Source organism: Bos indicus, chromosome 21 (genome assembly GCF_029378745.1).
Source record: "Bos indicus isolate NIAB-ARS_2022 breed Sahiwal x Tharparkar chromosome 21, NIAB-ARS_B.indTharparkar_mat_pri_1.0, whole genome shotgun sequence".
NCBI lineage: Eukaryota > Metazoa > Chordata > Mammalia > Artiodactyla > Bovidae > Bos > Bos indicus.
The window spans coordinates 23021433-23035474 of NC_091780.1; the positions used below are offsets into that span (position 1 = coordinate 23021433).

General features: G+C 43.8%; 1 protein-coding gene across 3 annotated transcripts in view; it reads left to right on the forward strand.

Annotated features, from left to right (window-relative positions):
- PDE8A (phosphodiesterase 8A) overlaps positions 1 to 14042 on the forward strand; it is a 147427-nt gene that overhangs the window by 82610 nt on the left and 50775 nt on the right. For all 3 annotated transcript variants that reach the window (XM_070775182.1, XM_070775181.1, XM_019983568.2), the window contains 2 exons: positions 8595 to 8651; positions 9327 to 9381. In XM_070775182.1, the coding sequence (XP_070631283.1) occupies positions 8595 to 8651; positions 9327 to 9381 (112 nt within the window). The remainder of the gene's footprint in view (positions 1 to 8594; positions 8652 to 9326; positions 9382 to 14042) is intronic.

Consider the following 14042-nt stretch of genomic DNA (forward strand, 5'->3'; position numbering starts at 1 on the left):
GGAGCCTGGTGGGCTACAGTCCATGGGGTCACAGAAGAGTCGAACCCAACTTAGTGAATAAACAACAACCAATACATATAACATGCAATTATGCTCCGCTTTTTTAGGTAGGAAAATGTTCTATTTTTATACATTTTGGGAATGGAATCTTCCCGACCCAGGGATCAAACCTGGGTCTCTCACTTTTCACGCAGATTCTTTACCATCTGAGCCACCAGGGAAGCCCTGTAAACAAATAGGGTAAGTTATTCCGTAAATTTTTATTGATATATAAATGTCCAGTTTTACAGTTTGAAAATAGAGAAAGTGGCTTGAGTTGCTTCCTATGTGGTTTTAGAGACATATAGACTGTCATGTGTGCATGTCCTCTCCAAGTCCCCACCACCATCCGTCTAGCCTCTCTTGGGGGTTAGGGGTCCCAAGGGGCAGTCCTGAGTTTCAGAAGTTCTCCGTGTTGAGCCCAGCTTTGTCCATATTTGGCCCAGGGGTCACTAGAGCAGTTCTAATCCCTTTCCCCCACTCTCCAACATTTGAGGGCAGTGACGGTCTTTTCGGGGTGGCACATCCTCACTGCTGTCACAAAGTGTGGTCTCATATTCCAGTCCCAGAAAGAGGGTCTCTTCTCCATACCTTCCTCCAGTCAGGAGCTCTTGTCAGCCTGGCTCCAGAACTGAAAAGCCCACAGGTTTGGGAGGACGAGTGTGGAGCAAGCAGAGCAGTGTTCCCCCCTGTGTTGGCTGGAGAGCTGACCTCTACACACGCACCCCAGTCACGTTCCCTTCCTGATGGCTGTGTCACAGCCCCGTCGAGAATCCGGAGTGTCTCTCACTAGCTGTTTTCTACCACATCATATTTGTCTTGTTGGCTGAGGATTTGCAAGGGGGAGGGACCCTTGTGCCATTTGTAACGAGTTTTCTAGAGGCAAGAATGGGCCTTGATTTATCTTGCTGGTCAGTTTCGTCTCCATTTTGGCCCTTACCTGGTTTATGTCCCTTGAGATCATCCCTTTAAGGGGGCCTGCCCACTTTGGACTGTCCCTTCAAGGACTCTCTCCAGGATCTCCCTCCTGCCTGCTTGACTGTCCCTTCAAGGACTCTGTCCAGGATCTCCCTCCTGAACCTGCTCTCCACTTAAACGTCTCACGAGACCTTAGCCCTGGCGGAGCTCTGTCTGTCCCTTCATCTTCCTTTTGGGACACCTGATCAACACCCCTGAGTAGGGTTTTTTGTCAGTTGCTGACTTTTCTCAGCAGTCGTGGCTGCCACCTGGAGAGTGAAGTAGGAGATGGACAGGGCCGAGCCCAGCCAGCCCGCTGAGGCCAGGGCCACCTCCCAACTTTCCATGGCGACAAAAGCTGACCACAGCCATTAGCAAACCAAGATAAGATGACAGATGTGTCAGAAGTCGGGAGACAGAGGAGGACAGGTTCCCTGCCAAGTCTCTTATGCTATGGGGACTAGTAGAGGAGCCTGTTCCAGGAATGTCCTCTGCAGCGGAAATCCCAGGCCCTAGAGGAAGGAAGAGGGAAGAAGCTACCTTCACTCCGACTGCGTACCTCTGAGCCTGCTGCTGGAGCCACACCCACCAACCAGAGCCGAGCACCACCACTTCTGTGACTCGCTTTCTACATCCACTGGAAACACAGGACAGGGAGCAGAGGGAGGCAGACAAATATCTGGTTTCTCTTGCTGTGTTTAAGAAGGCTGGAGGTGTGAGGAGCCTGGTATCAGTCCTTCACCTACTGTGGTATCAAAGCAGCGAACTGCATTAATTCTCAGTTTAGAGAAGGAGAGAGAGAGCAGGCCAGGAGGCCACTCTGTGTAGCAGACCCGTGCACACCAGCTGGCGGCACGCTCTGAGCATGAACTTGCTCCTGTTGACTGCTCTGCAGGCCCAGACCTAAGAGAAGGATGGCTGCTAATGCCCAGGGAGATGCCTCCAACCCTCCCTGCTACAGACATGCTGCCTGGTTGATGATGCTCCAGTTCAAGAGCAAAGATGGGGCCCTGTGAAAAGCTGCCAAGTAATGGAGGGGGAAAGAATGGCCTTAAAGACTAAGAAAATTATTTTCTATAAGCAACTGAAGGGACTTCCCTGGTGGTCCAGTGGCTAAGACTTTGTGCTCCTAATGCAGGGGGCCTGGGTTCCATCCCTGGTCAGGGCACTAGATCCCACATGCTGCAGCTAAGAGTTTTCAGGCAAGAGCTAAAGACGCAGCATGCCACAACTGAGACCCAACACAGCCAGATAAATAAATCTATTTTTAAAAGCTGCCACAAACCCGCCCCCCTCCCCCCACCGAAGAACCTTTTAGAAGACATACACTTAGTGTCCTCAGAAGAAATGAAGAAATACTCCTCTGTGCAACAGGAGCAGGGCACCGTAATGAAAGGGGAGATTTTTATAAAAGGAGATGGGGGAAATAAAGCACCACACAGAAACCCCACATACATGGACAGAATGTTCTGTGTTAAGTGTAGAAGCGAGACTGCACTCAAGAGTGCTGGATGCTTTCATAACCATCTCTGCACTTACCGTGGTCTGAAGATCATCCTTTATTTACTACTGTAAATTCCATTCTTGTCCATGTGAACCTCATTCCCCATGGCAGAGGGAACAGTGTCAAAGTACATGTGATGGAGTTGGGCTTTTGTAAAATTTAACTCATGGAAAGGCTTTGCTGTGTTCTTACAGTAAGCCTCCGGCTTGTGGCCTTCCTCTAGTTTCGTGTCAAGACCATCATCAGAATTATTTGTAGTTTCCTGGTGCATCTTGACACTGGTAGTTGCCCGCCCCCCTCTCCCCTCTCCATATCCAGTTCTGCTCTTTTCATTTCTTCTTTTGGCCGTCCCATGGGGCATGTAAGATCTTAGTTCCCTGACCAGGGATCGAACCCACGCCCCCTGCAGTGAAAGTGCAGAATCTTAATCACTGGACCGCCAGTGCAGTCCCTACTCTTTTCTAAATAGTAGAATTTCTAGTGTTTGGGTGGGAAGACAGCCACCTGGAACATACACTGCGCCCCCTAGCTTTTCTTGCCGCTGGGCAGTGGGCATGTCACATGCATTGTCTGGAAAGTGTCCATGAAGGGAGAAGCATGCCCTTAACGGTTCTCTAGATTATGGCTAGAGCTCGGCATCTATCTTGGATTATGGGAAGAAACCAGGACAGGAGAAGCCAGGTTCCTGATGTTGCAAAGTGCCATAGCAGCTTGGATTCCCTGCCTCTGCACATCTTCCATGTGGGAGCTGAGTCTTGCTGAAGCCGCTTTCTCTAGAGTTTTCTGTTGTGCGCAGCTGAGTCAGACACAAGTGTCACACCAGGGAGCCTGGTTCTGGGGGCTTCCCATTGTGCTTGCGCAGCCTGCAGAACATCACGCTGTGGACTCACGCCCCATCTTTTCTCCTGACTTCCTGAAGTCTTCCTTCCTCACATCTGGGGGTACATCTTGATGGCACCATGTCATTTCTTTCTTGGTTTTCATGAATTCTAAGGTAAAGAGGCTTAGTTTTCAATCCAGGTTCCTGACATTTCTATTTCCTGGCCAGTTCTTCTTTCTTATGGACCAGAAAAAGCCTAGAATACACTCCTACCTTTTTTTAAATTTATTTTTTAATGGAAAGATAATTGTTTTACAGAATTTTGTTTTCTGTCAACATCAACATGAGTCAGCCAAAGGTATACACATGTCCCCTCCCTCTTGAACCTCCCTCCTGTCTCCCTCCCCATCCCACCCCTCCAGGTTGATACAGAGCACCTGTTTGAGTTCTCTGAGACATACAGCAAATTCCCATTGGCTATCTATTTTACATATGGTAATGTAAGTTTTCATATTACTCTCTCCATACATCTCATCCTCTCTTCCCCTTTCCCCGTGTCCGTAAGTGTTCTCTGTCTGTTTCTCCACTGCTGCCTTGCAAATAAATTCATCAGAACCATCTTTCTAGATTGCATATGTATGTGTTAGTATACAATATTTCTCTTTCTCTTTCTGACTGACTTCACTCTGTATAATAGGCTCTAGGTTCATCCACCTCATTAGAATTGACTCAATTGTGTTCCTTTTTATGGCTGAGTAATATTCCATTGTATATATGTTCTACGACTTCATTATCCATTCATTTGTTGATGGGTATCTAGGTTGCTTCAGTGTTCTAGCTATTGTAAATAATGCTGCAGTGAACATTGGGGTACATGTGTCTTTTTCAGTTTTGGTTTTCTCAGGGTATATGCCTAGGAGTGGGATTGCTGGGTCATATGGTGGTTTTATTCCCAGTTTTTTAAGGAATCTCCATACTGTCTTCCATAGTGGCTGTATCAATTTACATTCCCACCAGCTGTGCAAGAGGGCTCCCTTTTCTGCACATGCTCTCCAGCATTTATTGTTTGTAGACTTTTTGTTGATGACCATTCTGAGCAGTTTGAGGTGGTACCTCATTATAGTTTTGATGTGCATCTCTCTGATAATGAGCGATGTTGAGCATCTTTTCCTGTGTTTGTTAGCCATGTGTATGTCTTTGGAGAAATGTCTGTTTAGGTCTTTTCCCCAGTTTTTGATTGATTTTTTTTTTTTCTGGTATTGAGTTATATGAGCTGCTTGTATATTTTGGAAATTAATCCTTTGTCAATCTTTTCATTTGTTATTATTTTCTCCCATTCTGAGGGGTGTCTTTTCATCTTGTTTATTGTTTCCTTTTCTGTGCAAAAGCTTTTAAGTTTAACTAGGTCCCACTTGTTTTTATTTTCATTACTCTAGGAGCTGAGGTAAAGAATCTACCTGCAATGCAGGAGACCCCGGTTCGATTCCTGGAGAAGGGATAGGCTACACACACTCCAGTGTTCTTGGGCTTTCCTTGTGGCTCAGCTGGTAAAGAAGCTGCCTGTAATACAGGAGACCTGGGTTTGATCTCTGGTTTGGGAAGATACCCTGGAGAAGGGAAAGGCTACCCACTCAAGTATTCTGGTCTGGGGAATTCCATGGACTGTATAGTCTGTGGGGTCACAAAGAGTCAGACACAACTGAGCAGCTTTCAGTCTTTCAGGAGGTGGGTCATAGAGGATCTTGCTTTGATTTATGTCATCAAGTGTTCTGCCGGTGTTTTCCTCTATGTGTTTTATAGTTTCTTACATTTAGCTCTTTAATCCATTTTGAGTTTATTTTTGTGTATGGTGTTAGAAAATGTTCTAATTTCATTCCTTTACACAGCTGCCCAGTTTTCCCAGCACTACTTATTGAAGATGCTGTCTTTGCTCCATTGTATATTCTTGCCTTCTTTGTCAAAAATAAGGTACCTGTAGGTGTGTGGGTTTATTTCTGGGCTTTCTATCTTGTTCCATTGGTCTGTATTTCTGTTTTGTGCCAGTACTATACTGTCTTGATGACTGTAGCTTTGTAGTATAATCTGAAATCAGGAAGGTTGATTCCTCCAGCTCCATTCTTCTTTCTCAAAACAGCTTTGGCTATTCAGGGTCTTTTGTGTTTCCATATGAATTGTGAAATTTTTTGTTTCAGTTCTGTGAAAAATGAAATTGGTAATTTGATAGGGATTGCATTGAATCTGTAGATTGCATTTGGTAATATAATCATTTTCACAATATTGCTTCTTCCTACCCAGGAACATGGAGTATCTCTCCATTTGTTTATGTCATCTTTGATTTCTTTCATTAGTGTCTTAAAATTTTATGTATACAGTTCTTTTGTTTCCTTAGGTAGGTTTATTCCTAGATATTTTATTCTTTTTGTTGCATTGGTGAATGGGATTGATACCTTAATTTCTCTTTCTGATTTTTCATTGTTAGTATATAGGAATGCAAGTGATTTCTGTGTATTGATTTTGTATCCTGCAACTTTGCTAAATTCACTGATTAGCTCTAGTAGTTTTCTGATAGTATCTTCAGGGTTTTCTATGTATAATATCACATCATCTGCAAATAGTGAGAGCTTTACTTCTTTTCCAATCTGGATTCCTTTTATTTTTCTTCTCTGATTGCTATAGTTAGGACTTCCAAAACTATGTTGAATAATAGTGGTGAGAGTGGACAGCACCCCTGCCTTTTCATACAGTGTTAGACCTCCTTTGGAGGGATGTGCTTGTCTCTGGGAAACATGGTCTTTCCTTCCACTTTGTCCTCAGCCTCATGTCCCTTATCCCTGTGTCCCAACCTGCTTACTGAGGTCATCTGTGTGGTTGCCTACCTGCTCTGTTACCACTCAGATCTCTGTTTCTCCTGTAAAAAGACATGAGCTGGTTTGAGGTGGCTGGTGGCATACTTCAAAGTTGCCATTTCTCCCTCTAAATCTTCATGATATGATAGAAATATAAACAGATGAACAACTAGAAATGTCCTAAAGAGCCATGGAACTACTATTTGTGAGTCCACATCTTTCATTCCCTGTTTAAGGTTAGTGCTGTGGTGAGTATCAGCCAGTAGGTTTGAAAAGTGGCTGGGGCCCATCTGTGTGAGTGTCTGCCATGCCAGTTATGCTTCTGAGCTCACACAGCCCTTTCCATGGCTCCTGCTCCAGGAAGGTAAGCTCGGCTCTGTTCCAAGCAGGCAACCACGGTGGGACTGGGGCCTGGTCAGCAGGCCCTGCAGTGACCTCTCTGATAGAGCCATGCAAGAAGCGCCCTTTAAGTTGGTTCCCTTTGGAGAGGCTAGGCAGAAATGGAAGCTATAGCACTAGAGTGGACACTGGGAAAAGCAAAAATGTTGACAGAGAGTGTGTATGTGTTATGAGCCGTGTGGCCCATGAGAGAAACTGGTTGTTCCCTGGAGATGGAGAAGCATCTCCATCACTGAGCAGCTTCCCAACCTCAGAGCTGTTCTGCATATACTGTTGGATTCTGAGCCTTCCTCTGCCTGAGCTCCAGAAGAAAACTTAGCCTCAATACCCTGAGGCAGGGGTGAGCACAGGGGAGCACAGGCAGGCCCATTCATTTATGTTTTGTGTGTGCCTGCTCTCATGCTTCAGGGGCAGGACTGAGTACTTGTGACATAGTCCATATGACATGAAAAGCCGAAAATACTTACTGTCTGGCCCTCTGCAGAAAAAGTTTGCCCAAACTGAGGCATCCTTTGCATATGATGACTTGGCTTTTCCCTTACACATCTGGAATGGTAATGTGTCATCCTTGGGACAGTGGAGAAATAGTCATGCCAGTCATTTTCTATATTCTGTGATTCAGAAGTGACAGGAGTGATTCTTGAACCAGCAGAACTGAAGTAAGGCCGTGAGTCTTGGCTCTTCTCTGTCCCATCGTGGACACATCCTCCAAGGGCCAGCCTGCTTCTGTCTTGACAGGGGGAGTCCAAATCCAGCCCTCTGCATACCCCTCCATCTGCAGTCACCCTCTTATGTGTGTCTTCCTTCCAGGCCAGGGGCCAAGTTCCTCCCCGTTCCTATGGCCTGGCTCTTCTTCTCCAGAGAGTCCTGCTCTTTCCTGCAGTGTAGGGTGGGTCAAAGCCATTGCACGTCTCAGTGGGCAGTTTATATTGCTTCTGCTCTTCTCCGTCATGTTTATCTCTGCCCTCTCTCATCTCATGGCTGAATTTTCATTCCCCATGGCTTCTTTGGGAGCTGCTTCTCCAGAAGGGTTAAATTCAGTCCCTTTGGCAGCCTCGTTGTTGTTTAGTTGTTAAGTCGTGTCCGACTCTCTGCAGCACCATGGACGGCAGCGCAGGCTTCCCCATGGGCCCCACGAGCAGCCAGGCTTCCCTGTCCTTCACTGTCTCCCAGGGTTTACTCAGACTCATGTCCGTTGCGTCAGTGATACCATGCAACCACCTCATCCTTTGTCATCCCCCTCTCCTCCTGCCCTTAATCTTTCCCAGCATCAAGGTCCTTACCAATGAGTTGGCTCTTCGCATCAGGTGGCCAAAGCATTGGAACTTCAGCTTCATCATCAGTCCTTCCTATGAATGTTCAGACTTGATTTCCTTCAGGAGTGACTGGTTTGATCTGCTTGCCATCCAAGGGCGGCCTCATACTCCTTGGGTAACTTCAGTAGAGCAGTCAGTCTTCTGTTCTTAATTTTGCCTGTGAGGTTTGATTCTCCTCTTTCTGTTGCATAAGAATACTTTGCATTTCTGAGTTTTAAATATTTATTGTTACTGTTGTGCCTGCCTCCTGCTCAGGAGCCCTTCTCTGCACTGCTTAGAATGCAGTGGAGAGCTGGCCTCGGGCTGCCTCACCCCCACTGTAACGGTTGCCATCCGCTGGCTGTGATACATGTAGACCTGCATCTTCCTTTGACAGGAAGAGACGAATGACCCTTCTCGTGTAAGGGAGATTCCCCAGGTAGGGAAAATTCTCCATCTGAAACAGCTCAGACCAGAACAAGAACAAATAGAAGGCATGTCATCAGAGCTGGCTGCTGTCTTCATGCTCCATAATTTTGAGGGTCACCACGGGCCACTGGTTAGCAGTTTGTCCCCTGAAGAAAGAAAGGTCAGGTTAGCCAAGAAGGTGACTCCAGAATATGGAGGGATCTTTCGCTTTCCCCCAACTTTAACTGTTCTACCAAAATTTAGGTTTAGGTGTACTTAGTTTTTAAAGAATTGCTTTAAATTTATTTTAAAACTTTTTTTTAAAGGTCAATCAGATCATCAAAACTCTCAGAAAACACAGTTATTATTGGTGTAGTACGCAGGTAAGATAATTTTATTTTTTTAGTGTTGAAATTCAGATGTCAGTGTAATGTGTGTTCTTAACAGAGGCCTGAGTATCAGCTTGTGTCCTGTGATAGGCATCACCCTTTCTAGTTTGGCCCTTTCCTCTTTCTCATTTTCTTTCACTTTGGCAGTTAAATTCATGGCTGGAGTTTGTATTTTCACACTAGGTTTTGTGATTTTGGACTGTCTTTCACTTTACAACAGGGCCAACCAAGGGAGAATGCCATTCCTGAAGTATGAATGTTTTCCGGATATATTTCTTAGGGACTTCTAAAATATCTATGAGAATTTACATTATACATAATTCGGGGAAACCTTATATTTCATTTTAAAATGGGAGGTAAGAAAAGAATAAAAATAATTTAGTCTGAATTAAAATTTTTACATATCACATAGCTACGTGCTCACTCCTGTGTTCTGGCTCTTAGTGTAATCTCTGTATTTCAAGCATTAATATCTATTGCCAAAAAGCCAGTGTGAAACTAAAACAGAAAATTGTTTTAACTTTGTACATTTGATTTGTATGTTAATCTAATTCATCTAAAACTATTCATTATATGCCAATGATAATATTATATAAATTAGTAAATAAAGATGTGAGCTGTACCTGATTAGACAAAACTGTCTCTAACCATGTACTTGTTCTTTTCAAGAGTGGAGAGAGAGGAGTCGTGTGTAATGTCCCTCATTGCTGCTGGCTTCACAAGGGTATGTACTCACTTCTTTGTTATGCAAGTGCAATTCAGCATGACACATTATTTTATCTCAGCTTTAGAGCCTGGCAATAGTTTTGAATTAATTTGAAAAAGAAAATTGTCCTTGTGCTGTGTTATAGTTTGATTTAATTTTATAATCTGGTAATCTAATAATCCACGATACTTTGCTTTCTCAGTTGCTCAAAACTATGCCTACTAAATGCATCTAAACATAAAAAAATCTCCTTTAATTACTTTTAATTAAACTAATTAATTAATGAGTAATTAATCTCCTTTAATTACTTATTAGTTAAAAGTTGTACCGTAGGATGTGTTGTCATAATGCTTACAGGCAGACATGCAACTTTAAAGCCAATTCAAGGATTCTGGAAGTAAGACCTCCCCAACATGGCTCCATTTCTTTCTACCCCTGGCTCTAATCTCTTGGTTTCTCTTAAGCCAAAGAGCTTATGCAGGTCAGCTAGTTGCTAGTGAGCCTCGGGAATCATGGTGGAGAGAGCTCACGTAAGGCTGATCACTGGGCAGACTTGTAGCCCAAATATCAATGAGGTCATGGAGAAACCAGACCCCTTGATTCTGGCTGGTAGCACTACCGAGTATCTGGAAGAAGCAAATACCCATCCTCCCAGAGGGAGATTCCTTCTTCTTCGGCCTCAGAGAGTCTCTGCAAATAATCATTCAAGGGCGGCAGGCAGCCCTCAGTCAGCATTAACCCATCCATCAGGAAACACAGCATTGCAAGTGGGAACTAGCGGGGGAGAGAGGCAGCGGGAGCAGGCCCTCACAGTCCTCAGAAATTAGAATTGTCAGATAAAATTGTGAAATGATTATGCTTATTATATGTAAAGAGACAAAGACAGGACAAGCTTGGAAATATCTTCAAGGAATAGGAAGCTATAAAAAGTGACGTAGCAAATTTTAAACAGAACATAATTGAATTTTGAGAAATGCACATATAATAACTGAAAATTTTAAAACTTAGTAGGTCAGAAGAAATTATCCAGCATGTGGCACAAAGATCTAAAAACAGAAAATAAGTTAGAGAAGTTTAGAAAAGTGGAGGATAGAGCGGATGGTTTAGAATCTGTATAACTGGAGATCTGGAAGAACAGGAGAGAGAATGGGGTGTTATAGTTGAAGAGAATTTTCCAGAACTGATGGAAGACTATAATCCACAGATCCCAGAATTCCAAAGTAGAGTAAATAAAAAGAGGACATATCATAGTGAAAAAACAAACAAAGAGACTATTAAAATCAGCCAGAGGGGAAAAAGATTAGAGCAGTAGACTTAACAGCTGGCTTCACGGCAGCAGTAGGTTGAAGTTAGAAAACAGTGGAGTAGTGTTTTCAATGTGATAAAAGAAAATAACTGCCTTCCTAGAGTGTTATACCTAGCTTGTGCTCAGGTGCTCAGCTCAGTTGCTCAGTCATATCTGACTGTTTGTGACCCCATGGACTGTAGCCTGCCAGGCTCCTCTGTGCATGGGATTTCCTAGGCAAGAATAACTACAATGGATTGCGTCTCCTGCATTGGCAGGCAAATTCTTTACCACCGTGCCACCTGGGATCCCTTATACTTAGCATAAATACTTCCAAAAATGAACGTGAAATCAAGACTTTCAGAAATATGAAAATTGAGGCAATTTGTAACTAGCAGATTCTCAAAGGACAATTCTGGAGGATGTACTTAAAGCAGAAGCAAGATGAGTCCTAAGTCCCAAGTGGGAGGCCTGAAAGACAAGAAAGAGGAGGAAGAACCTGAATGTGGGGTGAACACAAACACACTTGTTGTTGTTGTTGTTCAGTCGCTCAGTCGTGTCCAACTCTTCACGACCCCATGGTCTGCAGCACACCAGGCTTCCCTGTCCTTCACTATCTCCCGGAGTTTGCTCAAACTCATGTTCATTTGAGTCGGTGATGCCCTCCAGCCATCTCATCCTCTGCCGCTTCCTTCTCCTTTTGCCTTCAATCTTGCCCAGCACCAGCATCTTTTCCTACTGTGTAAAGCAGTAATAACAGCATCTCATCTGACTAGAGATCACAGATGGAAAATGACCATAACCTGAGAATCCCACAGCAACCAAGTGATTGTTACCCAGCAGGGCACAAGAGGCATTCCTTTGGGCATTATATTGATACATAAAACTCAGAGATGTATTTCCCCAGAAGCCCTGTCTGAGGAAAATAATTAAATAAGGACTTCAACCATTCAACCAATGAAGTAGAACAGAACTCTAAGATGAGGGAGAAAGTATTGGAGAGAGGTGGTGTGTGCACATAACACACATTTGTGTGTGTGTGTGTAGTGTAGAATATGTATCTTTATATGTAACTATATAACATCCAATAATACCTCAGTCTTTAAATTCTAGGGTATCTAAGTACACCCTGCCCTAGGTGTCTTCAAGGTTTCAGGGGACAAAGTGGAAGTAAACGCATTCTTGTGGCTCATCTCGCGGACAGGGAAGTGGGTGGGCAGTGAAAGGATTCTGAAGCTTTCTTCTTTGTGGGAAATGTGCAGACTACAGCACTGCTCATGGGAGAGACTTTGTTCTGGAACTAATTGGTATCTTGTTTTCAAATAATAGTAAAGAAATCTGTGTCTACGTTTGAGATCAGTGAAAAGGAAAGTAACCAATAATAGAAAAGTTTAAGAAAACTTCTGGGGGCTTTCCTGATGGCTCAGTGGTAAAGCACCTGCTGCCTAAATAAAATACATTAATTTATTATTAAATAAATTAGATTTATTTAATAATCTAAATCCACTTAGGTTATTAAAATAATCTAATAAATTTTAGACTCTTATTACACAGTTTTATGGTTCAAACCCAGGAGACATTGGTTTGATCCCTGGTCCCTGAAGATTCCACGTGCCCTGGAGCAGAGCAGCTAAGCCCATGAGCCACCAATACTGAGCCTGTAGAGCCCAGCAGCCGCCACCACTGAAGCCCGCACATCCTAGAGCCCGTGCTCCACAATGAGAAGCCTGCCCACCGCAACTAGAGGGTAGACCCTGCTTGTTACAGCTTGTTACAGAAAAGCCCTCACAGCAACGAAGATCCAGCATAGCCAAAAATAAATTGTTTTTAAAAAGAACTGAATTAATAAAATATGGAGTTTGTGGGAATTCCTTGGTGGTCCAGTGGTTAGGACTCCACACTTCACTGCTCAGGCCCCACAGTTCAATCCCTGGTCAAGGAACCAAGATCCTTTAAGCTTTGCAGCAACCCTTGCCCAAGAAGTATGGAATTTTTAGCAACTGGATCCCATTGGCATATCCTAGGAAGAGGAAACAACAGTGCGAAATCAGTGATAAACAGAGTAAGATGGGAGCAAAAGCAAGTGCATGAAAACGGGCTGGATTCTCCCATTAAAGGATAAGCCATTAGACTGGGTTATGAAAATACAATTATATGTTGTTTATAAGATAGTGATAAAAGGAAGTTAATAATAAAGAAAAAGGTAACAAGTAAATGCAAACAAAAGGAACACAGGAATTCCAATATCAACATCAGATATGGTGGAACTTAAGACTTTGTTTTAAATACACATTTTATATACAAATTTTACATTGTTATTATTACATAGTTTTGTGGTTCTCCTTTTTTGACACCACCCTCGCCAACATTCACACATGTCAGCACCTGTCCGCATTCCCTGACTTCCAGTTGAACTTGTATGAGAACAGCCATGCTAGCCAGCGTGCAGGTGAGCATCATAAGGATACGAGGTTGGAGGTTGTGGGTCACCTGTTCCCAGCGGATCCTTGGGTCACCCCTCCTTAAACTGCCTAGGGAAGCATTCACATGAGGAAGAAACTTCCCCTGAGAACTCTGAAGTTCCTTGTGTTAGTACTCTTAGGCTACAGAACTGGCCATTCTTAACAAGGACCTTTGATGTTTCTGACTTCCCAGTGAAGCTAATGAAACTAGGAGGACAGATTATTCATTTTGCCTCGAGTTGTTTGCTTACCTATAGCTGCCATAAACAGTGACAGACTTTGTTTTCTTGGGCTCCAGAATCACTGCAGATGGTGACTGCAGCCGTGAAATTAAAAGACGCTTGCTCCTTGGAAGAAATGCTATGACCAACCTAGACAGCATATTAAAAAGCGGAGACATTCCTTTGCCGACAAATGTCTGTCTAGTCAAAGCTATGGTTTTTCCAGTAGTTATGTATGGATGTGAGAGTTGGACTATAAAGAAAGCTGAGTGCTGAAGAATGAATGCATTTGTACCGTGGTGTTGGAGAAGACTCTTGAGAGTCCCTTGGACTGCAAGGAGATCAAACCAGTCAATCCTAAAGGAAATCAGTCCTGAATATTCGTTGGAAGGACTGATGCTGAAGCTGAAGCTCCAGTACTTTGGCCACCTGATGTGAAGAACTGACTCATTAGACAAGACTCTGATGCTGGGCAAGATTGAAGGCAGGAGGACAAGGGGACGACAGAGGACAAGATGGTTGGATGGCATCACCGACTCGATGAACATGAGTTTGAGCAAGCTCTAGGAGTCAGTGATGGACAGGGAAGCCTGGCATGCTGCAGTCCATGGGGTAACCAAGAGTTGGACAACTGAGCAACTGAACTGAACTGATAGCTGCCAGGAGTCATTAAGCTTTTTATTTGTATGAAGTTGTATAAGCAATATTGGA